The sequence below is a fragment of the Lissotriton vulgaris genome, chromosome 1_1 (genome assembly GCF_964263255.1).
Source record: "Lissotriton vulgaris chromosome 1_1, aLisVul1.2, whole genome shotgun sequence".
NCBI lineage: Eukaryota > Metazoa > Chordata > Amphibia > Caudata > Salamandridae > Lissotriton > Lissotriton vulgaris.
This window is the reverse complement of record NC_141685.1, coordinates 737,228,526-737,255,839: the sequence shown is the minus strand read 5'-3', so window position 1 is coordinate 737,255,839 and position 27,314 is coordinate 737,228,526. Positions and strand designations below refer to the sequence as shown.

The 27,314-nt window shown below is 47.8% G+C and overlaps 1 protein-coding gene across 2 annotated transcripts in view; it reads right to left on the bottom strand.

The window, feature by feature from the left end:
* CEP350 (centrosomal protein 350) overlaps window positions 1-27,314 on the bottom strand; it is a 1,459,870-nt gene that overhangs the window by 314,401 nt on the left and 1,118,155 nt on the right. Inside the window, exon 28 of one of the 2 annotated variants that reach the window (XM_086955422.1) lies at window positions 25,138-25,260. The exons of the other annotated variant lie outside the window; for it this stretch is intronic. Coding sequence (XP_086811548.1) covers window positions 25,138-25,260 — 123 coding nt within the window. The remainder of the gene's footprint in view (window positions 1-25,137; window positions 25,261-27,314) is intronic. 2 annotated transcript variants of the gene reach the window in all.

Here is a 27,314-nt window from a genome sequence, read left to right as displayed (position 1 = left end):
TTTATTGATGATTGGTTGTAAGTCAACCTTATAGACCAGCTATCCTAGTAGCATCGACAAGAGCAGTCTTTAGGCTAAACTCTAGAGGGCGTGTTAAGCCAACTGTTATACCTTCACATATACCCCTTGAACACCAAGTGAAAGGACACCACACAAGTTGTTATGAAAATAAAAGGATATTTATTTAGAACACAACAGCCCTGGACTCTTTATGAGGACAGGGCGCTAAGCACAATACAAAGCTCTTAAAGAAATACTGAAAGTCGCACAATTTACGCAAATGCCCGAGGGGCACGGAAAACCATATACTACAAAAGTGGAAAGCGAAATTACTAGCAGGTAAGTACTACTCTCAAAGACTTTAGAAACGCTAGGCCTACAATGCTGAACCCTTGGATTAGAAGCAGGAGGCCTAGGGACGTCGTGTGCAGAGTGGGAACTCTCACGCGTGATGCGGGACAAAGACTATGGATACTAGTAAATGCAAAAGTTAGTGTTCTCTGGCGAACCCGACTAGGTAGGTCAAAAACGAAAGTGGATCTAGAAACTTAGAGAGTTGATCTACGCTGGAGCACCGTGGTACTCGGTTTACCTAGCCCAGGGGCTGCGGCTGCATAGGGTTCAAGTGTCGTCGGGTTTCTTCGTCGACAAACCAGGAGCCTGAAGTGGAAGTTGCTGGCAGGCGACCAGTGAAGATGTTCCGGGCCGATCCAAGGACTGGATCAGCTGAAGAGGGTACCTGTAAGCAGAGGGGACCAAGTTCTGAATCACTAGCCAGTGATTAAATGGGCACCAGGATGGCACCGGATGAAGTCACCTCGACCAGGTGAGTGGGCGACGCTGGGCTCTGCAGTCTCTCGGACCATGAGGCGTTGTCGGCGACCAGGATGGAGGTGCGAGCTGTCCCACGAAGGTATCTGCTGTCGGCGATGCTGGACCCGGGATTGGGGCAACAACTCTTGGCAAATGCAAGCCCTCGCGGTGGACTCAAAATGGCGTCTGGAGTGGACCAGGAGGGTCCGGAGTGCTCCTCTGTTGGAGGGGAGCAAGAGCCAGTCTGGAGCAACCAGACCAGCGATGGAAGTGTCGTAGTTCGTCGTCAAGAGGGCTACAAGCCAGCAGGCAAGTGGCCGGACAACGCGGTGAGCAGCAAAGAGCAGAAGGGCCCCACGCAGATCTGGTGGATGCTGGGGGGCTGGACTTCGGTGCTGGAGCTGCTCAGGGTTAGGGCTTCTCAAACCCCAAAGCACTCACTCGAGGATCCCTCGGCGGTCGTGCTGGATAAGCGTAATGCAGTTCTGAAGATGGCCGGTCCCTCGAGGTCTCGTCACACCCACAAATCTCAGCTGGGCTGATGATGTAGGTAGAGGTCAGAGGTGCCAGGGAAGCCGGGTCTCGTCGTGCTGGTCGGTCTGGTTCCGGAGGAAGGACGTGCAGCAAACCGCAGGTTACTTAGTTGGTGCCCGCAGATGCAGGGTGACTACTCCTTAGTCACAAGGGAGAAATCTTAGGAAGAAGTCTTGAGTTCCTTTCGTAGAAAGTAGTTTCAGGATTCAAAAATGATCTAATTTGGAAGGGTTCCCGCTCCCACCTTTATACTAAAGAAAGGGGCTGGTACGGGACTAGGTCCTGCCCATGGGTGGGACCAGGAAGGGGGATGGTTACACCCCTCTCCCATGCCGGACTTTCCCCAGCTCAGGGGCTGGTGTGCCCCTGGAACTGGTTCAAACTGGCAGATGCACAGTGAGCACCGGGGTGCCACTTGCAGTCACCTTCCTATTCAGCCCTGCCTACCTAGGATACACAAAACCCTGTCTGGGATGGTGCTAGCACCGCCCCTGACAGGAAACCCTTTGTCCAAGCTCCCCTCGCTGGAAGGACTCCCAGCTGCAGGGGGTCAGACTTGTGTCTGTGGTGGCAGCATCCATTTTGTGATGCTGAGGCTCGAGTTAACTTTAACCGGGGTTCACAGTTACATACATGTCGTGTCCCTCTAGAAGGGTGGAATGCTAACCCCGTCGCCAGAATTGGCGAGGGGTTAGTATTCCAATTCGTATGACACCTTACTCAACATGTTTTGATAAAGCGATACCAAAGATAGCAAATAACCGCGAGGATTATAATGCACTTAAGAGTATATGGTACGCGTTATCATAGAACAGCTATTAGGACTTGGTTCCGCAAGCTGCAGATGGGCTCAGCTCATGCCAGAGCACCATCTCACATAATTCCAAGCACTCTGCCTTCAGGATTGTTAAGGCCTGCCATAGGAGTGACTGTAGGAATACATGTGTCTATTTTAGGGTTAGATATAGGTATACTATATCTAAAGCAAAGGGTGATTACACCACCTTGCCCCAGCTGTCGTGCAGCCAGTTGTGTCAGATTTATATGGCCAGCCAGGGGTGGCATAATACATGCTGCAGCCCCTGGTAGGCCCTGGGGACACCTATGCCCTGAGTTACAGGGTCTGATAAGGTGGCCCAGTACCAATTGGTAAATGCACCTAAGGTACATGGAATCCATTTTACAGAGAGAGCAGTAGGCCTGGGGTCCTGATTGGCAGGGTCCCAGGCCAACTATGTCAAAAACCAGCTAAAACACAAGGCAAAAAGTTGGGAGCAACCATAGTCAGGAGCTACCTTCCTACAATGACCCTTCATTTGTTTGAGTAGCCTCAAACCAACATCCTGAAGGACGGAACTGGCACAATAGCCCTCTCTGAAGAGCTGGCTGTCACAGTAGTAGTGCTTGGTGGATGTGTGTACACATGCTCAGGTTGCAGCCCGGCAGGTGTAACACCAATTGCTAATGTCACTGTGGGAGCCTTAGCTCTGGTGGAACAAGGCCTTAGGCCATCAGGAGGTACTTTCTTGGCTGGTGGCGTTGCACAGTTTTAGACACAGAAGGATCCATCTTAACACAGCCCTCTTCAGCAACTCCTTTCAGAGGAAAAGACACACAGTTAGCCCAAGCAAACACCACAAAGATCTGATAATCCATGTGATACTCTCTTGTGTGTTCAACATAAAAGTTTATTGTTCGCTTAGAGTAAATTACATGAAGTCTCTCCTTTTTCAGAGTGATTGAATTGTTCTACCTGAAAGTGTGATACCATCTTAGGTAGACAGATAGGCCCATATCCTAAGCACCAGTTTGACTGAAAAGGTGGTGGTGATAAGGAGGCTCAAATGACAGTGGCTGCAGCTCAATAATGTAACACAGCAGTCATCGCAGTAAGTAACACAGTCATCAAAGGGTATGTACACGAAGAACATCAGAACCAAATTAAGGAACCACTGAGGCATTATTATAGGTTTTGGGGAAGGGGATGTAACATATGTCAAGCCTTTCATGAAATGCATCACAATATGTAAACTGAAAATTGAAGTTTGATCCTGCAACATAAAAAAACCCATAAGGACCATCATGTAACCCTACATTTGCCCACTAAAAAACATTGCTGGGACAAAGATGAAAAAACTGGGCAAAGTTTTTGTCACTAGAGGATCAAGATACGGTCTCTACACCAGGCCACAAACATTTCTCAACATCCAGAATAGCCAGACACCTGGCTGCGATGATTACTTCCACTGCTTCTGATGGCAAATCAAAATATCTCCGATGATGTCATTCAATCTCTACACATGGAGTTGTAGGTTGCAGAGTTTCGGGTGCAGTTCCCTTCTCTGTTGCTGAGAAAGAATGTCCTCCTGAAGGGATAGTTGAATGGGTTGGCAAGTGCTCAGGCTCACGCTATCTGGGTACCACACCCCCCTTGCCCAATATGTGGCAATCAAAAAGGCTCTGACTTCGTCTGTCCTGGCTCATTAGAACTGAATAAAGGAGAAATAAAGGTGGTAGCGCATACAGTAGACCTGTGTTCCACTGTAGGCACAACAAGCCTCCTAAGAACCTTCATTGTGGCACTCCAGTGCATAGTAGTTTGACATTGTGAGCGCTTGACAATAGTGAAAAGATCCACCCAGGACACCCACTCAGGTCGAAGATGCTTTGAGTCACCTGGGGATGAGGATGCCAATCGTGGTCTGCCTGTTGGCAACTGCTCAGTTTATCAGCTCTGGTGTTCAGAGATCCTGCCACGTGACTGGTCATGAGAAATATTCTTTGCTGGCTCAACCACCTCCAAAGTGGCAGAGCTTCTTGGCATAGGAACCAAGACCCCACTCCGCCCTGCCTGTTACAGAACCACATAGCAGTCATGAAGCTTGTGAACCTACACCAGCCTCCATTTGATGTTTGGTAAGAAGCTTTGAAAACCAGGCGAATAGGCTGTAGCTCCAAAAGACCGATATGAAAACAGAGCTCCAGTGAAGACCATGAACCTCCGATATCCATGCCTCTCAGGTGACCTCCCTGACTCTGAGACAATACATTGGTCACTACTGGGATCTCTAGGCCAGTGGCCTTCCACAAGTCAGGTTGGTGTCTGTCACCCACTGAAGGTTCCGGGATGTCTCCTCTGAGATGCAGAAGATGTGGGACAGATTACCCATGAGCTGAGCTTACTGAAACTGGAGGTTCCACTTCAGGGGCCATATGTGCAATCTGGTGCACAGGACAAGGAGGATGCACATGTAAAGAAGCCAGAAAAGCCTCAGAACTATCTTCACAGACCCAGGATCGGCCTGACACATGGTGATCACCTCCTGAAGAAATGTGTTACTTACCTGTAACTGCAGTTATCCAGTATTGGTATCTTTCATAGATTCACAAGCCTGAATCATTCCCCGTCGTCGGGGTGGGCGTCCCCGGTACATAACAATAGTAATGTCATATAGACATATACATACTAATAGGCCAGAGGCCTCACATTAGTAACCTATCTGAGTCCTTTTGTAAAAAGGACCAAACTTTGGCCAGGAGGAAATCAGCTACTACCACCCTCTAGAACCTTCCTGGAAGGAGCCCTAGTCCCTCAGATTTCCGTAAGCACAGTGCTAAGTAGTACCTACTGAGTCAAGTCGAGTCAAGTCAAGTCAAGTAATTTATATAGCGCGCTACATACCCAGAGGGTCTCAAGGCGCTTGAAGAAGGGTGGGGAATTAGAAGTCGAAAATCCAGGTTTTAAGTTGCTTTCTGAATGCAATGTGGATCTGAGTGAGGCGAAGGTGAATGGGAAGTGAGTTCCAGGTTTTAGCCGCCAGGTAGGAGAAGGATCTTCCTCCCATGGTGGTTTTGTTGATGCGGGGTACAGCAGCAAGGGCTTGGTTGGAAGAGCGTAGCTGGCGGGAGGGGGTGTAGAAGGAAAGTCGTGTGTTAAGGCATTCGGGTCCAAGTTCGTAAAGTGATTTGTGTGCGTGGGTTAGGAGGCGGAATGTTATCCTCTTATTGACGGGGAGCCAGTGGAGGTTTTTCAGGTGACCAGAGATGTGGTCTTTACGCGGGATGTCTAGTATGAGTCTGGCTGATGCGTTCTGGATGCGTTGGAGTTTTTTTCAGAAGTTTTGCGGTGAGCCCTTCCAGGGGAGGTGGGTGGGTTGCATGTGAATCTATCAAAGATACCAATACTGGATAACTGCAGTTACAGGTAAGTAACACATTTCTTATCCAGTATTATGGGTATCTTTCATAGATTCACATCCCTGAATCAGAGTAGCAAGCAATAGTCAGCACATTTCGTATAATACACCATGTAAGACACTAAATAATACCTTATCATTAGTGCAATACCATAAAACTGGAAACATTATTATGAGGAAGAAATGTGCAAGAAGGCAATAGGAAGGTGGGATGAGAAGAAGGCGGCTCACCTCTAATGAAATAGATGACGGAGCACCGCCTGTCCCACTGCTGCATCCTTCATAAGTTCTGAATCCAAGTAGTAGTGCCTGGTGAACGTATGTGGTGTCTTCCATGTTGCCGCTCTACAAATGTCGACAATGGGCACCCCAGCAAAGAGAGCCATATAAGTGGAGACTGCTCTGGTGGAATGAGCCCGAACTTTGGAAGGCAGCGGATGTCCTGCTTGTTGGTGGCAGAAGGCGATGGCCGCAGAGATCCATCTTGAAATACTCTGCTTTGTCAACGGATGACCTTTCCTGGGCCTGCTAAAGGCAATGAATAATTGGCTGGATTTTCGAAACTGTTCCGTCCTATGGATGTAGGACCTGAGACATCTCTTTAGGTCTAAGGAGTGGAGAGATCTCTCCGCTGCCGTGGATGGATTGGGAAAGAAAGATTTTAGAACAATAGGTTCATTGAGATGAGAAATAGACGGAACCTTTGGTATGAACTTAGGATTGATCCTTAAGATGACTCTATCCTGTTTGAACTGAAGGAAAGGGGCCTGAATAGATAAAGCCTGAAGCTCACTTACTCTCCTTGCTGACGTGAGAGCCAATAAGAGAGCCGTCTTCCATGACAAGTATTTGATATCTGCCTTATGAATCGGCTCAAAGGGGTGCTTCATCAGCTGAGCCAAGACAATGTTGAGTTGCCATGTAGGTGGTAATGATCTCACTGGAGGGAATGTTCTGAATAACCCCTTCAGAAATTGCTTAACCAATCTATTGGACCATAGTGACGTTCCATAAGAAGAGAGCCTAAATCGAGAGATGGCCGCCAGGTGGACCTTTATCGAGGCGTGGGCCAATCCCGAGTTAGCCAGGTCAAGTAAGTAAGGCAGCAATTGCGCCGGAGATGACAAAAATGGATGCAGTTTGTTAGTTTTACACCACATACAGAACCTCTTCCACTTATGGGAATACGTCTTGTTGGTACTGTCAGCCCAGGGTCGGGCCAAGACTCAGGAGCCAAACCGATAATCTGAGAGATGCCGGATCTGGATGCTGGACTTGCCCCTGGTTCATAGTGAGGAGATTCGGGTATGGCCTGAATGGAATCGGTGGCTCCAACGATAGAAGGTGGAGTTCCGTAAACCAGTGTTGGCGCGGCCACGCTGGGGCTACCAGGATCAGGGTGCAATGCTCTGTTTTCAGTTTCTGGAGAACCCTGGGAATCAGGGGAAATGGAGGAAATGCGTAAGCAAAGACGTTGCACCATGCAATCGAAAATGCATCCCCGAGAGATCCTGTCTGGGGAAGCCAACTTGCATAATGTTGGCATTTTGCGTTCATTTCCGTCGCAAACAGGTCCAGGTGAGGAGTGCCCCAGCGGGAGAACACTGCGAGGAGAGCATGATGGTCGAGCTCCCACTGGTGCAAATGGAGCGTTGTCTGCTTAGATAGTCCGCCAGGGTATTGTCTGCCCCTGGGACATACTCGGCTCGAAGAGAAATGTTGTGTTGGAGTAGCCATTTCCAAATTCGTTGAGATTCTTGAGACGTCATCGATCGAGTACCCCCTTGTTTGTTCAAGTAGTACATTGTGGTGGTGTTGTCAGTTCTCACAAGCACTGGGGAGTTCCTGATCCGAGGCAGGAATGCTCGAAGAGCCAGGCATACTGCCCTCAACTCGAGCAGGTTGATGTGCAGCTGCTTTTCCGCCAGTGACCATTGGCCGTTGATCCGGAGCTCCTGCAGGAACGCACCCCATCCTTCCAACGAGGCATCTGTTGTTATTATGTGAGGTGAGATTGGAAGTAGGAATGGAAGGCCCTGGTTCAGATTTTTTGTTTGAAGCCACCAGTGCAGGGCCTGCATCATGACTGGCGTGATCTTGATCAGATCGTCGAAGAACCCCGAGCACTGGATCCACTGAGATGACAACTCTTCCTGTAATGGGTGCATACGGAGGCGGCAGTGTGGAATCAGTAGGATATTGGAGGACATCATCCCCAACAGTGATTTGAAGAGTCGCACCTTGATGGTCTTCTTGGTTCGAACTCAGCTTGCCAGAGATCTTAGTTTGATTTGACGCTCCTGTGAAGGGAAGGCCTTTCCCTGGCGTGTGTCCAGAGTTGCTCCCAGGAAAGTGAGCCCTAGCGATGGTTGAAGGACAGACTTTTCCTGGTTGAGCGTAAGTCCTAGGCTCTTGAAGAGTTGAAGACAGGCATTGGAAGACCTGGTTACGCCTACCAGAGGAGGAGCCTTGCCGAGCCAGTCATACAAGTAGGGGAAAACCTAGTGATGGAGTTGGCGAAGGTACGCTGCCACAGGAGACAGGCATTTTGTAAAAATGCGTGGTGCTGACATCAGGCCAAATGGCAACACTCTGAATTGGTAGTGCCTTCCCGCCAGCACAAATCTTAGGAATTGTCGGTGACTCTTGTGGATCAGTATATGAAAATAGGCGTCTTGGAGGTCTAAGGTCACCATGAAATCTTTGGAATTGAGTAGCTGTAACACCTCTTGAATGGATACCATACGGAACGATTGTTTCTTGAGGTATCTGTTGAGGCTTCTTAGGTCCGAAATAGGCCTCCATTTACTTTTTTCGTCTTAGGAATATTCGGGAGTAGAATCCTTTCCCCCTCTGACCTCGGGGAACTCTTTCTACAGCTCTTTTCTGGAGCATTAGTGAGAGTTCTTATTGAAGGAGATGCAGATTCTTGTGCTGCATAGGACGTGGGGGGTTCGGAGGAGGAGTCTCTACGAACTCCAAAGTATGTCCGAACCGAACCAGCAGGAGAACCCAACGATCCGTTGTAATTTTTTGCCAATTGTGGAGGAAGTTCGATATTTTCCCTCCAACTGCGTAATGCGGAGAAAGAATGGAGGGCCGTGGGAGAAAGAGGTCATTGCCTTCTGGCTGTGTCCTTTTTTCCTCCTCGTCCTCGAAAGTAAGACTTGTTGTACAATGAGTGGCCTTGTTGCTGTCTCTGCTGGTATTGCGGCTTGTATTGCTGTGATGAGCCATAGGAGGTTTTGTATCCCTGATAGCTACCTCTTGTCTGTTGTCCTCTTCTTCTGGAGCCCCGAAAGGAAGTATTTTATACTGGAGGGTACCTAGGGCTTTTGCGGTCTCTGTATCTTTTTTGATACCATGCAGCATCTCATCTATATGCTCTCCAAAGAGCTGAACTTCATCAAACGGCATGTCCAGTACCTTGGTCTGTACCTCGGGGCGGAACGATGTGGCTTTAAGCCACCCCTGGCGCCTGAGGACTGCTGCCCCTGCCATCTGTCTAAATCCTGTAGAGGCGATATCCATCGCCACATCTTTCATTTCCGAGGCGGATCGCTCGCCCTCAAGGAGTATCTTCTTTGCCTCCTCTTTTTGATCTTCTGGCATTGCTTCTAAATATAGGGCAATATCCGCCCACATCTGGTGATTGTATCGTCCTAAGAGGGCCAGTGAGTTTGCCGCCCGGATAGAAAGGGCCGACATAGACGGAAACTTCTTACCAATATTATCAAGTTTGCGGCCTTCCGTATCTGGTGGCGCAGTCAGCGCGGCCGACGGATTACTAGATTTACACTGTGCAGCCTGCGTAATAACAGAGTCCGGTTTCGTTTAGCCTATAAGGCATGCCGGAGCCGTGTCTGGGGCCTTATATTTCTTGTCGAGCCTGGGCGGAACTGGAAGTAGAGATGAGGGGTTATTCATTATCTTTGCCCCCTGATTCCAGATGTAATCGATAATAGGGATGGATCGCACAGTCTTCTTAAATGGCTCTTTTAAGTCATACAGGAAGCAATCCTGGGTTTGAGTGCTCATTTGGATCTTAAATCTTGCCGCCTCCCTTTCCACAATATTATGAAACCCTCAGATATCCTCTGGGGGTGAATCGGCCTGTGCTTGGTCAGGGGATGCCGGATCCTGAATGACAGTTATTCCATTCATCATCCTGTATTTCTCCTTCCGCTTGCTGTCGCTCCTCTTCCTCTACTAGCTTCCTCTTCTTCATCCGAAGAAGGTATAGGTGGTAAAGTGACAGGATCTTGACGAATGACCAGTGAAGGTGGTCTAGGGCGAGGAAGTTGGTGAGGAATCATAGGTGTAGGTTGCTTTACTGGAGGAGGCGGAGTGGGCGGAAACCGTTGTTTGTAGTCCGCTATCAGAAATTGCAGGTCCGTCACTATTGATGCCGGAAGGCACACCATAGGTTGTGAAGAAGGAGGCGGAGTAATGACGTTCCTCCTGATATCGCCCTTCATCCTGACCCAGATCTTCACAGTCTGAGCTTTCATGGACCTTAACGTGGAGATCTGATGGACTTGTCGCAGCTTTGAACATTGAACCATCATCAGAATCCTCCGTGTCCAGCAGATGGGCCGGTGGCAGTGGCTGGACTCTGCTAGGTGACGTCAACTCTGGCGTTAAAGTACTCGTTGTCAGTGTGTAATGTGTGTAAGAGTACTTCAGCTTAGGAGACTTTGACGTCGACGAGTCAGTCAACGGGGTGGTCATCGACGGTGGAGCGTCTACGGATCCATAGCAGATGTCTCTGTTGTCTGCATCGACGACGATGCTGTCGACGGCATCCTCAACGGTTGTTTCTTCGCCGACGGCAGAGTCGACGCTGGACCTGTCGTCGATGGCTTTGTCGACGATCGCGTCGACGCCGGCTTTCTCGACGCTGGTGTCGACGACGATGGCTTCGTCGATGGTTTCGTCGACGATGGAGCCGTCGATGGTGCCTTAGATGTCGTCGACGCTGATGTGACTCTTGTCGACGAAGATGACTTTACTTTCGTCGACGTAGTAGAAGTCGTCAACGGCGTCGTCGTCGATTTTTTAATAGCAATGACTGATATAATAGACCTACCCGTCGACGACTATGTTGTGGTAGTCGTCATGCCAGAGAAGGATGATGCCGTCGACGTAGATATAGTTGCTGTCGACGTTGTCACAGACATGACCGAAGTTACCAGCAAAGGCTTCTTGAAAGTGACATCCTAAAGAGAACTATTTCCTGCCATGGCCTGTGGACGAACCTCTGAAGACTTGGGCGTCTTCTTTTGAGGAGGCTTTCCAGACCGGTCTGGAGATGATGGTCTGGGGCTTTTGGAGGAGGAGTGTGAGGTCCTAAAGGAACACTCGCTCTCATCTGAAGAGTCTGTCTGATCCTTGTCTTTAAGTCTCTTGAGCCATAAAAGCAGGCGCCCCTCTGTGTCCTTCAGGGTCTTGGCAGAGAAAGTGCGGCAGACTTTGCAATCCTTCGCAGAGTGGTCAGGATAGAGACAGTAGAGGCAGTCTTCATGCCTGTCATCCATATGTAGTCTCAACTTGCTGCATGAAGCACAGGGTCTAAAGAGCCCTTTTTTTTAGGAGTGTCAGACATGGTGGACTGAAGTACTCCTCCACAAGAATAAGTTCTGTGAGAAAAATATGGAATAAATCCAGAAATATCAGAAAGCTGAGCAGAGCTCAGTGGAGACTCCCTTAGCACGACGTGCGGTAGAAAATCTGAGGGACTAGGGCTCCTTCCAGGAAGGTTCTAGAGGGTGGTAGTAGCTGATTGGCCCCTGGCCAAAGTTTGGTCCTTTTTACAAAAGGACTCAGATAGGTTACTAATGTGAGGCCTCTGGCATATTAGTATGTATATGTCTATATGACATTACTATTGTTATGTACCAGGGACTCCCACCCAGACGATGGGGAATGATTCAGGCATGTGAATCTATGAAAGATACCCATAATACTGGATAATGTCCCAGACTCATTGTGGCAGTAGAGGTCTTGAACACAACGATGTGTAGGATAACCCCTATAAACGGAAAGCTCTTAATTAGGCATCAGACAGACTCACCAGAGGTGGTCCACAACTGAACTGACCTTGGGCAACCAGTCCTCAAAGTGCAGAAGTATGTGTAGCACTGACCTCCAAAGATGGGCTGTGACCATCACCTTCGTGAACATTCAAGGGCCAGAACAAATGCGGAAAGGTAGAACCGCAAATTGGAAGTGCTCTAACCCTATTGTGAACTACAGTGCCTAGTGCTGCACCCGTGGTAGTCAAATATAAAGAAAACCCAGAAATGTCTAGCAAGGTGTGCAATAATTGGGAGGTTTAGTTAAGTCTGAGATTGTAAACAGATGTGATGAAGGAAAGAGGATAATATACATCATAACCATACAAATGTAAGTAACAGTACACAGCAAGTTCAGTGAGAAAATAGCAAAAAAGATAGTAGAGGTAAAATACTCTAACAGCAGAAAAACCTTGTGGTTAGACTTTCATAAAATCTCAGTAAATGATAAGAACACAATTGTGCCAAGATATAAAGGAGGACCACAAGGAGGGCAATCTGCAATCCAAGTACAGCCACCAAGCTGAACTATAATTGGTCTCCGATTGCAAATTTGTTGTACGACAAGTGTTCTGCTGTCACCAAGCGAAAACCCTCAAACTAAGACATTTAGAAGCTGTAGTCACCTCTAGTATACAAGATTATCTTGGATCAACAAAACTTGGAAGATGCTGAAGCAGTGGAGAGGAAACAGCGCGGTCTGGCCCAGTAATAAAGGAAGTTTTATGCAGCAGCAAGAAACGCTCAGTCAGAAAGGAATTCAGTGTGCTTTATTGTCCAGGGTGCAGGTTATGGGCAAATATTTCTAAAGAAGGATATCCAGCAGGGGATGGGCCTCAATGTGATCATGTTTCTCTGATCACCAGAAAACCATCAAGATGACTGCCTCTTCAGATAAATCCCCAGGGGAATAGCACTATTATTTTGACAAAGTAATACTGGAAACAAGTTGTGTTAGCCAGGAGGAGGGGCTATGAAAAAGGCTAAAAATGTACTTTTCCTGAGGTGAACAAGTTACTTTTGGTAACACTCTTTCTGGTGGATACTGTATCTAACCACTGAGTCCTTACTTTTCGAATATTCCCCAGGTGTCAGACCAGATCTGTAAAATCTTTAGCAGAACTCGTGCACGCTGGTAGTTGCAGTTGTGTTCTCTGTGCCAAATGCTGTTCTGCTTCTGAATGACATGCAGAGCAGCATACAAGTGCCACCTATGTGCACCGATGTCAGTTGCTTTCTAGGCTATATTTGTCCTGAGTGTGAGAAGCCATAATGGACAGTTGTGTAGTGGCTCAAATGGCGTACACCAGGAATGTAAGGTCCCACTGAGGCATAATGAAAGGAATAGGTGGAAAAGTATGTTGCAAACCTTAGATGATTTACATAAAGTAGGGTGATGGGGCAAATGCCAAAAGAGCAGACAAATAACCTTCAACTGTGCCCAAGGCAAGTCTTTCCTAGGATAGGGACATCACAAAAAGCAATACTTTGCAGAGTGGGCCAATCTGCTGAATATTGCACCAAATCATAAATTTGTCCCTTCGACAGGCATGTACAGATTTAGAGACGGGACGCCTGGCTGCCAAGATGACATTAACAACCTCGGGATGGAGGTCGGATGCAGTAAACTGCCGCTGATCAACCTTCAAGCATGGAGGTGAAGATTGTGCAGGCTGGGGTGCAAGACCAGACCTGCTGTTGTAACAGAAGATCCTCCCAAAGCTGCATCCTGGTCAGGGGCTGGCTCATGCCAAAGAGTTCCAGTTACCACACTCTCCTAACCCAATTCGGAGCCACTAGGATGACTTGGGCCCTGTCAATCCTGATCTTCTTCAGAGCTCAGGAGAGGGAGCGATGAAAAGTTGCACAGGAGTCCCGAGCTCCACTCTAGGCAGCATGCATCTGAGGCAGAGAGAGAGCTCCAGCACACAAACAAGCCTGAATTGCAAGTTCTCTGTGGTGGCAAAAAGATGGAGTCAAGATTCTCCCCATTCGCAAAGTTACCCTGTGCCACCACTGACCACCTCTGCCATTTGTGATCCGCTAGGCACTGGTGGCTGAGTTTGTCCGCTCTGGCTTTTAGAGATCTCACTAGAAAACCCCCGGTATTCCAACCAGCTCCAGAAGTGTAGTGCCTCCAGACATAGGGTTATAACCCCCCCCCCCCCCCTGTTTGTTACAGTAACACCTGGCGGAGGTGTTCTCCGTGAGTACCTGTACCAACCATACTTTGATGGATGGTGGGAAGGCTTTCAACTCTAAGCGTATGGCCTGCAATTCCAGGAGGGTGCTAGGGAGCCAGTCTTCTGCCGGAGAATAGATGCTTGTCACCTGGCATGCTTGACCAGCAGAATGCAAGACCCCATCAGTCCCAGCAACCTCAGAGTCCTACTCATTGAGATCCAGGACAGAGGATGAAATATGAAGGTCATAGCCTGAACCTCCTGGACACACTGTACCGTGTCCAGAATAGCTCATTTGAAAGGAAGCATCAGCAAAGGAGTCAGGTGTGACTTTGGCACGGTGATAGTGAACCCCAAAGATCTTAAGGGGATCGCTGTGGCTTGAAGGTGGGTAACGACATTCTGGGCTGACCCTTCATTCAGCAGCAAGTCATTGAGGTAGGAGAAAACTGGAACCACTGGCCTACGAAGATGAGATGCAATAACCGCCATCACTTCCATGAACACTTGAGGGTAATGCGAGGCCTAAGGGGAACACAGTGAACTGAACGTGCTCCTGTCCCAACGAAAACCACAGATAGCACATGTGGGGTCCTGCAGGACAGGGATTTGGAAATAGTCGTACCCGAGTTCTCAACCCTGGAGACTCTACGTCTACAGGGTTGAGAGCAGACAAGACTTGTGCCAGCCTGAGCATCCTGAATTTGTCTCTTTTCAAAAAGTCATTAAGAAGGCAAATGTTCAGCATAAAAAAGTAGCAAGAGTAGTAATCCGAGAGTACTTCTTATGCCGGTACTGTCTGTAGGGCCTCTTTAGGCAAAAGGGCCTGACCTTCCTGCAGCAACGAGGGATAGATGGCCCTCCTTCAGATTGTATGAGGCTTGTGGAAGGTGCAGCTAGGTGAAAAGAAACAGAAGGGCATAACCCCACTGGACAATTTGAAGGACCCACTTGTCCGAAGTGATTGCTTGCCACCTTGGACAAAATTTCGGATGTTGGTGTGCCTTGAAGGACACATTAAAGAAGATTAATGCCTGCAGCTGCTGGAGGGGTGGGAGACTGGACTATCCTTTGCCCATGTTGTCCACATTGTCTGGGAGTACTGCCTTAGCTATGAAACGGTTGTAGGGTCTGCTGGGTTGGTTGCATGGGTGGGTACTGGTGGTATTGAAAGCCTCTATCAGAGCCACAGAGGGGGAATAACTCTGGTGGAACTGACAGACGAGGGCAGACAGTCCCAAGGAGCGCGCTGTGGCCTTGATGTCTTTAAAGAGTAGGTCCTCTCACTAATGCCCATAGACTTCATCCAGGCTTGTTTCCTAAGTGTCATGCTGGTGCAAAGTGCTCAGCCAAAGCAATCTATAGAACCCAACCCACAACAAATCATGAATTTTGCTGCACCATGGCCACCCTGTTTGGCTTGAGTAAGGATGGGGCACAGTTGATCTGGTACAGAAAGCAAGAATGAATCCCAAAGAGCATGAGTATATTGGTACAGTAGACAACTGGCATTGATAGACTGTAAGGCCAGGCTGGTGGAGAGGAACATGCGCTTTCCAAAGGTTTCCAGCTGCTTGGATTCTCCATCCGATAGGGTGGAAGGAAAAGCATTGGGTTTGACCCTGTGTGTTAATTCCTGCACCACCAAACTTTCTTGTGTCAGATGTTGCATTAGGAAGACCAGATAGGCCTGTGCAGGGTGGTGGTGCTGTACTATCTCTCTGTTCATCAAGGGGTCTGAAACATGGATTTGCCCAGGCCCCAAGAAGGTGTCTGTAAGGCCCTCATTGAAAGGAAGAAGGGGCTCAATGTTAGTTTGTCTGAGTTGGAGGACTTCCTTGAATACATTGGTTTTCACCTCCATGGTGGGCAATTGGATATCAGGAACCTCAGCAGTCTCCACATCACTATTTTGAAGGGGGTACATTTATCAATAGCCAGCACAGGTGGAGAGATAGGTCGTCACAGAAGAAGTATTCAAGCCACTGGCATCTTGCAGCTCATCATATCAGCCATTATCTATAAAGGGTTTAGCAAATGTATCCTCTTCCTCGTAGTGGTCATTATCGGAAACTTTGCCAAATAGATTGTGGATGATCCAGTTCCTTCCTTGAAGGAAGGACAACAGATCAGAGTACAATGGGATGCCGGAAGGCTGCGTTCCAATGGGAGCAGGGTGCGGCCTCAGTCGGGGTAGAACCAGAGAAAGCTTCGAGTTCTAGAGCACTATTTGTTGCGCTTGGTCATCTGGCATCAAGGTGCCAAGACTGGAGTTAGCAGCAAAGCCGTTGCTGGCCCATAATGGGTCCAGAGGTTTTGGCTGGTGCCGAAATTGAATCTGCCGACGGGGTTTCAGGTGGAGGTCCTTGTGATTTCTTAGGGCCTGGAGGTACCCCAGAAGAAGACGGAAGTGTGCCGAAAAGATGCAGTATTGCTTTGTGGAACTCGTCAATTTGCTGCCGTGTCGCAGAGGGACCCAGAAAGTCTGGCAGCAAGACTGAGAGGTATATTTACGCCCTTGCGCCTGCTCTAAAGTTTGACAATGGTGGAAAGAGGTAAAGTCCCACTTGGACGTCTTGTACTGGTTATTGACTTACCAGGGATTTCGACTGTGACTAATATCTGCCACATGAATGACTTTGGGTGCGGGCACAGGACCTTCCCTTCAACTTGGACCAGCCACGGTGTGGTCTTTCGCTACTTATAACTTCACCTCATGGTCCCAAATGGCCTATAGATTTATCTGGGCGCAGTTGCTACCAGACTTGGAGTCCTGTTTCTAACCTAAGCACTAAAGGCAAATCTGATGGCGATTTATCACAGACATTTGCTTGCAACAGTCCTTAGAAGGTTTGAGCCCTGCGGTTTAGGGGGTGACATTTCCCTAGCACACTGGTAGCTTAAAGTAAATTTTGAGATAATGGTCTTGTGAAGAGACAAGGGGCAACTCCGGATTCAGATCTGGTGAAAGAAAGTGACGTTGGCGCATATGGGGAGGCGCCTATATGAAACATCGGTGTGGGACCACAGGACACTACTGTACCGTCATACAGGGATAAAGCCAAAGTTTTTCAGAATTCAGTTTGACGCCTGGGGAATACTCAAAAGATGAGGAATTTGCAGTTAAAATTATCTATCGGGAGGAGCTACGCGGGCATCCAAGATGGTCGCGTGAGCAGAGGGCTCCCGAGACCCGCGCCGCCCTTCTTGATCTATCCTTCTGATATCCTGGTTACTTCGATGGGCTTTTGAAGTACTACTCGTCCTGGTGCTGCTACACTTTTCCGGGCCGAGATCGGACTTCGGGAACCCAATTTACACCGTCCTAAGTTTTCAGGCCTAGCCCCGGACGGGACCGAGGACTCTGCTGCTTGGAATGGCCGAGCAGTAATTCAACAACAACGGTCGCCTGGCATTTGCTCTACCGGTGGTGTCACCACTTTCACTTTCGGTTTCTGTTTCCCTGCTGAACTGATTGCCGAGGATCTACATTGCATTCCTGACTCCGGTGGTCAGACCAGCTATACGTCTGACCAAGCCTTTGGCCGGCGATCTGTAATTTTCCACGAAAGTGTGGCTTTGGAGTCCAGAGGGTCGCTGCCATCTTATCGCGACCAGGAAGACCCAACGAGGTGCCGATTCCAACATGGCGACGAAGCCAGAGCTGGAGAAGCGCAGGAAAGTCACCAACCGTGGGGGATCGGTCCAGACTAACGTGATAGACCGTTGTACACAGCCAAGAGGCTCCCCCAGCGCTGCTGGCCGAGGTACTGAAGACATGCTGATGGACCCGGTGGCTGCATCGGAGGTGTCCCTTCAAGATCTAATGGCCGCCATTTCAGGACTCAAGGCGGATATGGGGCAACAATATGAGGCCATCGTGTCCAAGATAGACACGGTGGCGGTCGATGTCACTCTCATTCGAGCAGATCTGGCTAAAACTAATGAGAGGGTCAAGGAATTGGACCTTAAGGCTACCAGTCTGGTTACCGACATGGCGGAAGCACAATCGGAGATCGGGAATCTCTGGTCATCACATGATCTTTTGACCAGACGTATGGAGAAGTATGATAACCGGGCCCGACGGAACAACATTCGCCTGGTCGGGGTGCCGGAGGACAGCGGTGCTGCCTCGATCGATTTACTGGTCGAGGAGTTGATTGTTGGCAAACTTGCTCCCGCAGGCCTTAGTTAATTCTTTGCGGTGGAGCGTGAGTACCGCTTCCCAGGTGGACAAGTCAAACCGGGGGCCCCCCCACGGCCTATTATTGCTAGGCTATTTCACTTTCGGGACAGGGACGCCATTCTCCAGGCCTCTCGTAGACACGGCCCGCTGAAATTTGAGAACAGCTCCATTTCCACCTACCCTGACTTTACTCCTCAGGTGCAGCGGCAACGATCTGGATTCCTGGGAGTGAAGCGCCGCCTGAGAGACGTGGGACTCAAATATGCGATGTTGTTCCCCGCTCGTCTACGTATTGAGTACAGAGAACGTGCTTTCTTTTTTGATCAACCGGACAGTGTTAGTGACTGGCTGGATTCGTTGCCGAAGGACGACGCCGAGAGCGGAGGCCCCGGAGGCACGGACGGAGGTGCATCGGCGCAAGAATGACTTTGGGTCCTGGGGTCCGATTCTGGGTCGTAATTATCTGCAGAGTATTTTTGTATACTTTCACTTTTAGGCCCAAGGGTGGGGCGGGTTGGGATAGTCTCTCCCTTCCTCCTCAGGGGTTCTTTGTGTAGATTTTTGGAAGGGGCGACAGGCACACTGCAGTTTGGGGTGGCTCATGAGTCAGCAGGGGTGCAGGGTGGGGGGTGTTGTAACGGGGTTCTTGGTTGGGAGGTGGGGGGAGGGGTTTTGGTTGTTTTTGTGTTCTATGTTCTTTCTCACATGGTACTTTATCGCTTATATGTATCCTTGCTCTGAGGTTTTGGGTGGTGGTGGTATGGGAGTCACACTGGAATGGGGGGGGGGGGGGGGGTGACATGAAAGTGCTATCTTGGAACGTTAATGGTTTGGGAGACAGGATTAAACGTGGTATTGTGCTTCAATTCATTAGACACCATTCCCAAGATGTTCTTTTCCTCCAAGAAACCCACATGATAGGGAATGCTTGCAAAGCTCTTGATCGCCGAGGTTACTGACTTGTGGCTCACGCTGGCTTTACCTCCGGTTCCCGGGGGGTTGGCATAATGGTGAAATCCTCTTTGGCCCTCACAATTGATGATGTCACCCTCGATGCTGCTGTTTCCGGGAGATGGGAGGGGAGGTTGGTTGTACTTGTTGCTGTTTATATCCCCCCGGGACTGCAGGCCGCCACTTATGCTGACCTTGGTAGGACTCTTCTAGGGCTTCCAGATGGTCTCCTGTTTATGGGTGGGGATTTTAATTCTGTAATTTCTGGCGAGTGTGACCGGCTGCCCCCCAGGGTTCTCCCATTGTCCCAGATGTGGCTGACTGACTTGCTTGAGACCTTTGGGCTGGTGGATGTTTGGCGGATGTTGCACCCCACACAAACTCAGTACACTTTTCACTCCGGTGCACATGGAAGCCTCTCGAGAATTGATTACTTTTTGATGTTAACTGCCAATTCCTTCTTGGTTAGTGGGATTCGACATCTCCCTAGGGGTATTTCTGACCATTCCCCTCTGTTACTTGAGGTCTCGGTGGGCAGCTTTTCTGGCTGTAGGGTCCCTCCTATTCCTCCCTGGCATTTTCGGAATCCTCAGCTTCGTTCGAACTTGGTCAAGGCGATCGATTGCTATTTTGATAAAAATGTGGGATCGGTCTCTTCCCCTACGATTCTGTGGGAGGCCTTCAAAACTGTCATACGGGGCTCCGCGCTGTCCCTTATTGCTGCCGATAGGAAGGCGAGGAGGGAAGCTGTGTCAGCTCTTGAGGCCGAAATAACAGAACTCGAAACTGAGTTGGGTAGAGATGATACACCTGCGCTCTTACATTCCCTGGAGCTGAAACAGGCAGACTATAGAGCCCTGGTCACTGACGCTGCTAAGGCGATGCGTATGAATCAGTTGGGTCGTTTATATGATGTGGGTGATAAGGCTAGTAAGCTCCTGGCATGGTTGGACAAAGCTGATAGACTGAATCGAGTGGTGCCGGAAATAATCCGCGAAACGGGAGAAAGTGTGACTGACCCGGGCGAGATTGTTGAATGTTTTGTGGACCATTTCCGAACTGTATACAGATCTGTGAGTGATCGTGATGAGGCTGATTCCTGTTTGCTTTTACGCGACATCGCACTCCCTTGTGTGTCGGAGGAGGATAGATTGGCTCTGGAGGCGCCGTTCAATGTGGATGAGATTGCCATCGCCATTAGATCCCTGCGATCGTGTAAAGCGATGGGGCCCAACGGTTTGCCTATCGAACTTTACAAACTGAGACCGGACAAAATGGCCGCCCATTTGCGTACTATGTTTCTTGATGCGTTCGAAGAGGGCCTCCTTCCCCCCGAACAGCGCCTGGCTACCATAGTGGTCATTCATAAGGACGGCAAACCTCGTGACAGTTGTACCTCGTATCGCCCCATTTCATTGCTTAACGCTGAGCCTAAGATCCTGGCCAAAGTTCTAGCTAATCGTTTATTATCAGTGATTTGTGACTTGATCCATCCGGATCAGTCCGGTTTTATCCCCCACAGGAATACGGCTCTCAATCTCCGCAGGCTCCACAGTGTCCTCGCGAGAGCTGAAACTCTCTCTGAACCCGCAGTAGTGGCGTCCTTGAACGCCACAATGGCTTTTGACACCATTGAGTGGCCGTACTTATGTGCTGCCCTTTCTAAGTTTGGTTTCGGTCCCGGTTTCATTGCATGGGTGCGGCTCCTGTATGAGCAGCCATTAGCCCAGGTTGTAGTAAATGGCAGAGCTTCTGCATCGTTTCCACTGGGGCGTGGCACCCATCAGGGGTGCCCGCTCTCTCCACTTCTCTTCGCATTGGCGTTGGAACCCCTCGCAGAGTGGCTCCGTTGGGAGCCCTCGATAAAAGGGATCCAGTGGACACCGGATCTGGAGGATTGCGTCTCGTTATACGCAGACGATATCCTTCTTTATTTCACTTCACCCCAGAAGTCTCTCAACGTGCTCTTCGATGTTCTCACCTCCTTTGGGAAGAACTCTGGGCTTGTTATTAACTGGACCAAATCATGTGTCTATGTTATAGCGGGGGTACTGCCTCCGCTACCCCGTAGATTTCCGATTCAAGTGGCTGCGGATGGCTTTAAATATTTGGGGATTTTTATTTCTATGGACTCCTCCGTTCGCTATGACCGTAATCTCTATGCTCCTCTTCATCGCCTCAAGCAGGATGTACGAAGGTGGCGTGATTTGCCTTTATCCCCGCTGGGACGAGCGGCACTTTTTAAAATGATGTCCCTCCCCAGGTTTTTATATGCCTTACAGAATTTCTTCGATCCTGTTCCCTCCCGTTATTTCCGTGAGGTGGAAGGCCTTCAGAGGCAGTTAATTTGGGACGGAAGGGCCCGTATCTCCCTATCGAAACTTACGCTTCCATGGTATGATGGCGGTATAGCTTTGCCTGATATCAGGCGTTATTATTGGGCCTCGCAATTGAGTACGATCGACGTATTCTCCAGGGCCCACTCCCGCTTTCGCCATGGATAAAGTCCTGCTGCCGGGCGGCAACTTTAACAGAGCTTTATATTCTAAGCCATCGCTCCGGCTTCTGACTGGCCCGACGAGGTGTGCCGTGCGTGCCTGGAATGACGCGACTGTGGCTACGGGTTGTGTGGCTACGGGTTGGAGTGATAGATTGACGCGCATGACCCGCTGTATGATTCTGAGCGGCTGGGTAACCTGTGGCGTACAAAAGGGTTTGATAGATGGGATATGATTGGTATTAGCAAGGTGGAGGATCTTTGGGCCAAAGGCACAGTCAAGTCCTTTGAGGCCCTGAAGTTAGAATATCAACTGGAAGACAAGGAATACTTTCGCTACCTCCAGGTACGACACGCCCTGCTCACAACCTTCCCCCCAGGGACGGACATTCCCCAGTCGTCCCCGCTGGAAGACCGTATTCTGGATGGCCATGTCCCAGAAAGCACGATTTCTTTAATCTACAAAAAGCTCATTAACACCAGGGCGGACCTTCTAGTGAAACTTCGGGCCTCCTTGGTGACGGATGGCCTCGAATTAGATGACGAAGACTGGCAAATGGCGATTTCCTCTCCTAAGGAAGTGGCCATTCCAGCTCGGCTTCGATTTGTACAACTGAAGATCCTCCACCGAGTATATGTGACTGGTGTGCGTCTGGTACGGATGGGGCTCGCAACTGATGGACTGTGTCGGCGTGGCTGTGGAATGAATGGCACCTTTCATCATATTTTGTGGGAATGTCCGTTTATTTCCGCCTTTTGGTCTAGGGTGCATGATGTGATGGGGTGAGTTACTGGGGTCCCCCTCCTTCCTGAGGCGAGATGCTGCCTGCTTAACGTGTGGGAACCCACGGATTGTACGACCGCCCAGACCTTCTGGGTCACCTTAGGCAACATGATTGCTAAAAGAGACATAGCGCAACTTTGGGGCTCCCACAGACCACCGGGAGTAAATGCCTGGAAAGATAACATGGACTGGTGCATGTTTCGGGAAAAGACAGTCTATGAGGCTCAAGGTCGTCCTAAGAAATGGGGTAGGATTTGGGCACAGTGGAATGAATACCGGGGAGACATTTGTACCCCACCACTTGATTATACTGAGACTATTCCCTCATCTCCGTAATTAACGTTCCCTTTGATCAGCATCCATTTCTTCAACATTCCTTTCATTGTCTCCCTGCCCCCTGCAGAACTGGTCCCATTCTCTTATATTGATTCCCCCGTCCCTACCCCCCCATGAACTAGATATTGTAGCCACCATGTGAGTGTCTTTGTTGTTTGTTTGAATTTCAACAAAATTACAAAATTGAACCTTCCTTATCCTCTATATGATGTCTATACCGATACACCGTATTGCATCGACTTTTGACTTTTCTGCAATTTATTGTGGTTCATTATTCACTTTGATGTGGAAAAAAAAAATGTATCTATCGGACAAATATGACACAAGGAGCCTTAGGTTAATAAGGATTAGTGAAAAGTAACTCAGAGCATGAACAAGTGTGCTGTGACTTACAGTCCCGATTCAGAAAAGGGGGTGCTGATGAACAGAGTGTCTGAATTAAGCAGACCACTCTTACCCAGTCCAAAGAACAGGGCTTGATCCATCACCGTTATTTATCTCACTGCACCATCCCAGCTCAGAACCTGGCTATATGCAAATCAGTCTGTCCCTGGCCCAGTGCATCATGGGAACAGGGCAGACTAAACTACCAAGCCAATTCTTCACCAGAAAGGAAACAAGCTACCGGGGACCGGTTTCTGGCATTTCAGCCGTCTTCGGCCCGGCTTGCTTGAATCCTGATGGTGCAGTGAGAAAGGGACTCTTGTCTGAGTATACCCTGCCGCACCTATAGTGGCCAAAAACGATTCAGAAAAGGGGGTGGTGATGAACAGAGTGTCTGAATTAAGCAGACCACTCTTACCCAGTCCAAAGATCAGGGCTTGATCCATCACCGTTATTTATCTCACTGCACCATCCCAGCTCAGAACCTGGCTATATGCAAATCAGTCTGTCCCTGGCCCAGTGCATCATGGGAACAGGGCAGACTAAACTACCAAGCCAATTCTTCACCAGAAAGGAGACAAGCTACCGGGGACCGGTATCTGGCATTTCAGCCGTCTTCGGCCCGGCTTGCTTGAATCCTGACAGTCCTTACAGTCCCATCACCACAAGTCCCTAATGAAGAAGGTAAGCCTCAGGTGGCCAAATGCATCCTATCAGGCACTTGTAAAGAAGCAAACACATAAGCACACACATGCTCACAGGAATACATGCACTATCATTTCTTATAATTTTGAAGACTGGTGTTTTTCACAGCATGTTAGAGACAGAGTTCCTAATAATATGTTTGTTGTCTGTGGTGATCTAGAGTGATATTGGGCCAATATAGCTTTATTTGATACATATGCAAGGTTTTATTACTGAAAATAAAATCATGAACACAGTGTACAGTTTGTATTAACAGGTTCCTCAAGACCAACTGTGCTTTTTCAGTAAAAGGCCTTAATACTGCAGACCAGTTGACACATTGTAATTAATAGACACTGAAAGCCTATCACTTTGCTAGTAGATGCTATTGTCTGGTAAAGCTGTTAATTTTATTGGCTCGGTACCCTACTCTTCTGCAACAAGTTTCCATTTTGGTATTTGTCAATTGGCATTTTATACATTTCAAACAAAGTGTACAATTGCAGCCCTTCCAAAGATAAGTGTCGAGGCTTTAACGAAGTACTTAACTGTTACATAAAAATAAAGAAGTAATAAGACATTTTCTATCACCTTTTCATAAGCAATCTTACGTTCTTCATTTCTATCCTTTAGAGGTGTATCACTTTCCTTCCCTATTTTGTCAAAGTACCAGCTTTCTTGCACTAGAGCTTGCTGTATCAATTGCTTTTCTGTCTTCCCTTTGCCTAGCAAAGCAGTTGTTTTTCTTTTTTGCCAAATCAGTACTTGTGAATGCTCTTCTCAATAGTTTAATGAAAGCTTTCATCAGGTGGGAAGTAATACCAGACTGGTTTCCTTCCCATGGGTTAGGAATAAATATTTCTTACTCACTAATTCATCCTGGATTCTGAAAAGTCAACAGCTGATTGACTCCCAGCTTTTCCCTTTGACACTCAATTTTCTTTGGTCATTTACTGGCATGTTGCTGAAATTTGTTGCTGTGTCAAAAGTATCAGAATTCTCCAGCCCAAAGGCTAGGCAAACATTTACGACATTGGCCCAGTGATGAACTGATTTGAAACGCATCCTTACTTATGAACGTGTGGTTTCAAATCAATGTCTTTTATCATTCAATAACTGGTCTTAAACGCTAATCATCACCTGCTTGGCAGGCATTAATGCTAAGAAGCTGGTTGTACAGTTGCTTTGAGAAATCACCACATTTCTCATTTACTTACTAACTAGTCATTCCCCAAGTAATGTGTCTGGCTTTCAGCTGAGGTAGAACAGCTACACATGCCTACTGTCCAGCACTAGACAGCAATATTCTCTCCAAGGCCACAACAATAGGGGCCACATTATTCTTAAATTGGCAAATATGGAACAATACATTCCTTATTGGGAAGCATGCAAGAAGAAGTTGTAGGTAGCATAGCCCATCCCTCCACGTCCCCACCTCAACTCCAGAATCCATCCACAGTGCCAAACAAACTCATGCTGCAGCAAAGCATTTAAGCTGAAAGAAAATGCAGTTACCTGACCAGCTGCTTGTAGATATAGAGCTGGAATTTGGGATGGAGGTTGGGGAAACAGACACTGAGAGAGGCCCAGTGATGAGACGTAAAGACAGAGAAGAAGCAGTGAACAGGAGAGCAGTGTCTACAAAATAAGGAGGAAGACAGAATCACTAAGAGAGAGAAAGAGTTTTTTGGGCGAGAATGGTGCAGGATGTGGAAAGAGAAAAGAGAAAGCTGGAAAAGGGAAGGCATTGATGAGAAAGAAAGACATGGTACTTGAAAGCGGAAATAAAGACAAACATGAAAGAAAAGTAGAGGGCGGAATGGACCAAGAGAAGATGATGTTGGGTAATGTAGGGAGGGGGGCGGGGGGGCAGGGGGGTGGGGGGGAGAGGAAGAGAGAGAGAGAGAGAGAGAGAGAGAATAAAAATTAGGCTAAAAATAAGGCCGGAGAAACACATTCCCTGTGTTGCCTGTAAGAAGAAATCTGGAAGCTGGTCAGTTGGCGAAGTGTAGGCAAACACCATTTATGCAGAGACTGGTTTTTAAGTGGTCGAGAAAATGCTGTGTAAACCAACTGATCTTTGAAAAGAAAAAAAAACATGTAGTAACAGGATGGTTTGTGAGGTATTTATAGTGTACTCTAAGAAAAGTTTTGTCACCTGTAACATTGGTTCCACAGTGTGGGAATCCTCTTGGCTGTTGTATAGTACCTGGAGGTTGGGGAAGGGAGGTTATAATGCCAACTTTTAGAGTGAGAGCTCCCAGAAAACATCACTCCGTATTAGTTTCATTGCCTATGACCCTAATACGTTAGCGAGAATCTTCCAAATTTCCTTTTGATAATAAAGCCAGAGCGTCTCTAATGTGGAACTGGAGTGGGTCTGTGGTATATGTTTCAACAAAACCAGAAGTGAGAAGTGAGTCTAAGGAGATTCAGGAGAAAGTCATAAATCCCAATTCCATGGAAGACGAAGCGTGCATCAGAGTACGGATGATCACATGTTGAAAAAGTGCTTCTTCCTATTAGCATCAATACTTTGTTCTGGATAAACTATTCATGATAATGTACATAAGTTATCCTTTCATGCCAGAAAAAGATGAAGAACACATCTAAATATTTGTGTTTTTAATCTATCAATGGTATCTAGTCCTTTTATTAGGTCATGACCTTAGAGAACTTAATTCTAGAGTTCAAACACCCCACTTCATGTCATCACTATCAGAGTTGGCATCCACATTTGATAATGCAGCAGCTATCAAAGAAGAAAGACTATTGCTACATCCTTAGATTTACACAAATAGAAGAGAATTCCAAGTAGTTAGCATTTAAAGTGAGTTTTCATGAGTGAGTTGAGCTTTCATGAAAACATGCTTTCTATGTCACAGTAAAATTTTACAGCCTCTGCCCTAGAAAACCCGCCACAAGACTAGTAATCATGAACACCACAGATGAATTATGTTTGAGTTGATCTTTAATGTATTTATTTTTAAGTAGGAATTTTAAAGTAGTATGCAAGTGTCTCCCTAGCTAAATAACATTTTGTGGGAAACACAGTCACTGCTTGTCTAACATTATTATGGTATGTTCATGAAGATGGAATTTCCTGCTTGTAGTCCAAGGACTGTGCTCACAAACATTGTTAAATGTGTTAAAGAAAATGAACTTTTCCGTGTCAAAAATGCTATTTAAGCTCACAAATTTTGGCATCTATTTTGATGGGGGAAAAAACACAATTTTAAAACATCTCTACCAATGAACTAAGAGGCATCGTCTTTTGGTGTTCATTAGATATTCAAGTTATTGGAGAAAATCAATGCCATTCATTTGAAGTGCACGTTTTTAACATTCTGCTCAGTTAAACTGATTTCTGTCACAGTACTAAGTTGATGCTAATCCTCTTAAAATCATTTTCTTGTGCTTCCCGTTCGACTACTTTTGATACTGCTGTATTTATCTAGTTTTATTGCCAAGAAGTAAACACCAGATTCTAGTCATTTTAGCAAACCAGATGAGCAAGTGCAGCCAAGGAGGTTCCTATTAAAGAACGCAGCCACTGTGCAGTGATTTGGCTACGTTTTAGGACAGAGAGAGAGAGGAAATCCAGTAAAGGAAACAAAAATAGGGGAGAGTCGCTGCACTATCTCATTACACCCTGGGAGAAAGACTGAAATAACGATTTTTTTTTTTTTGTA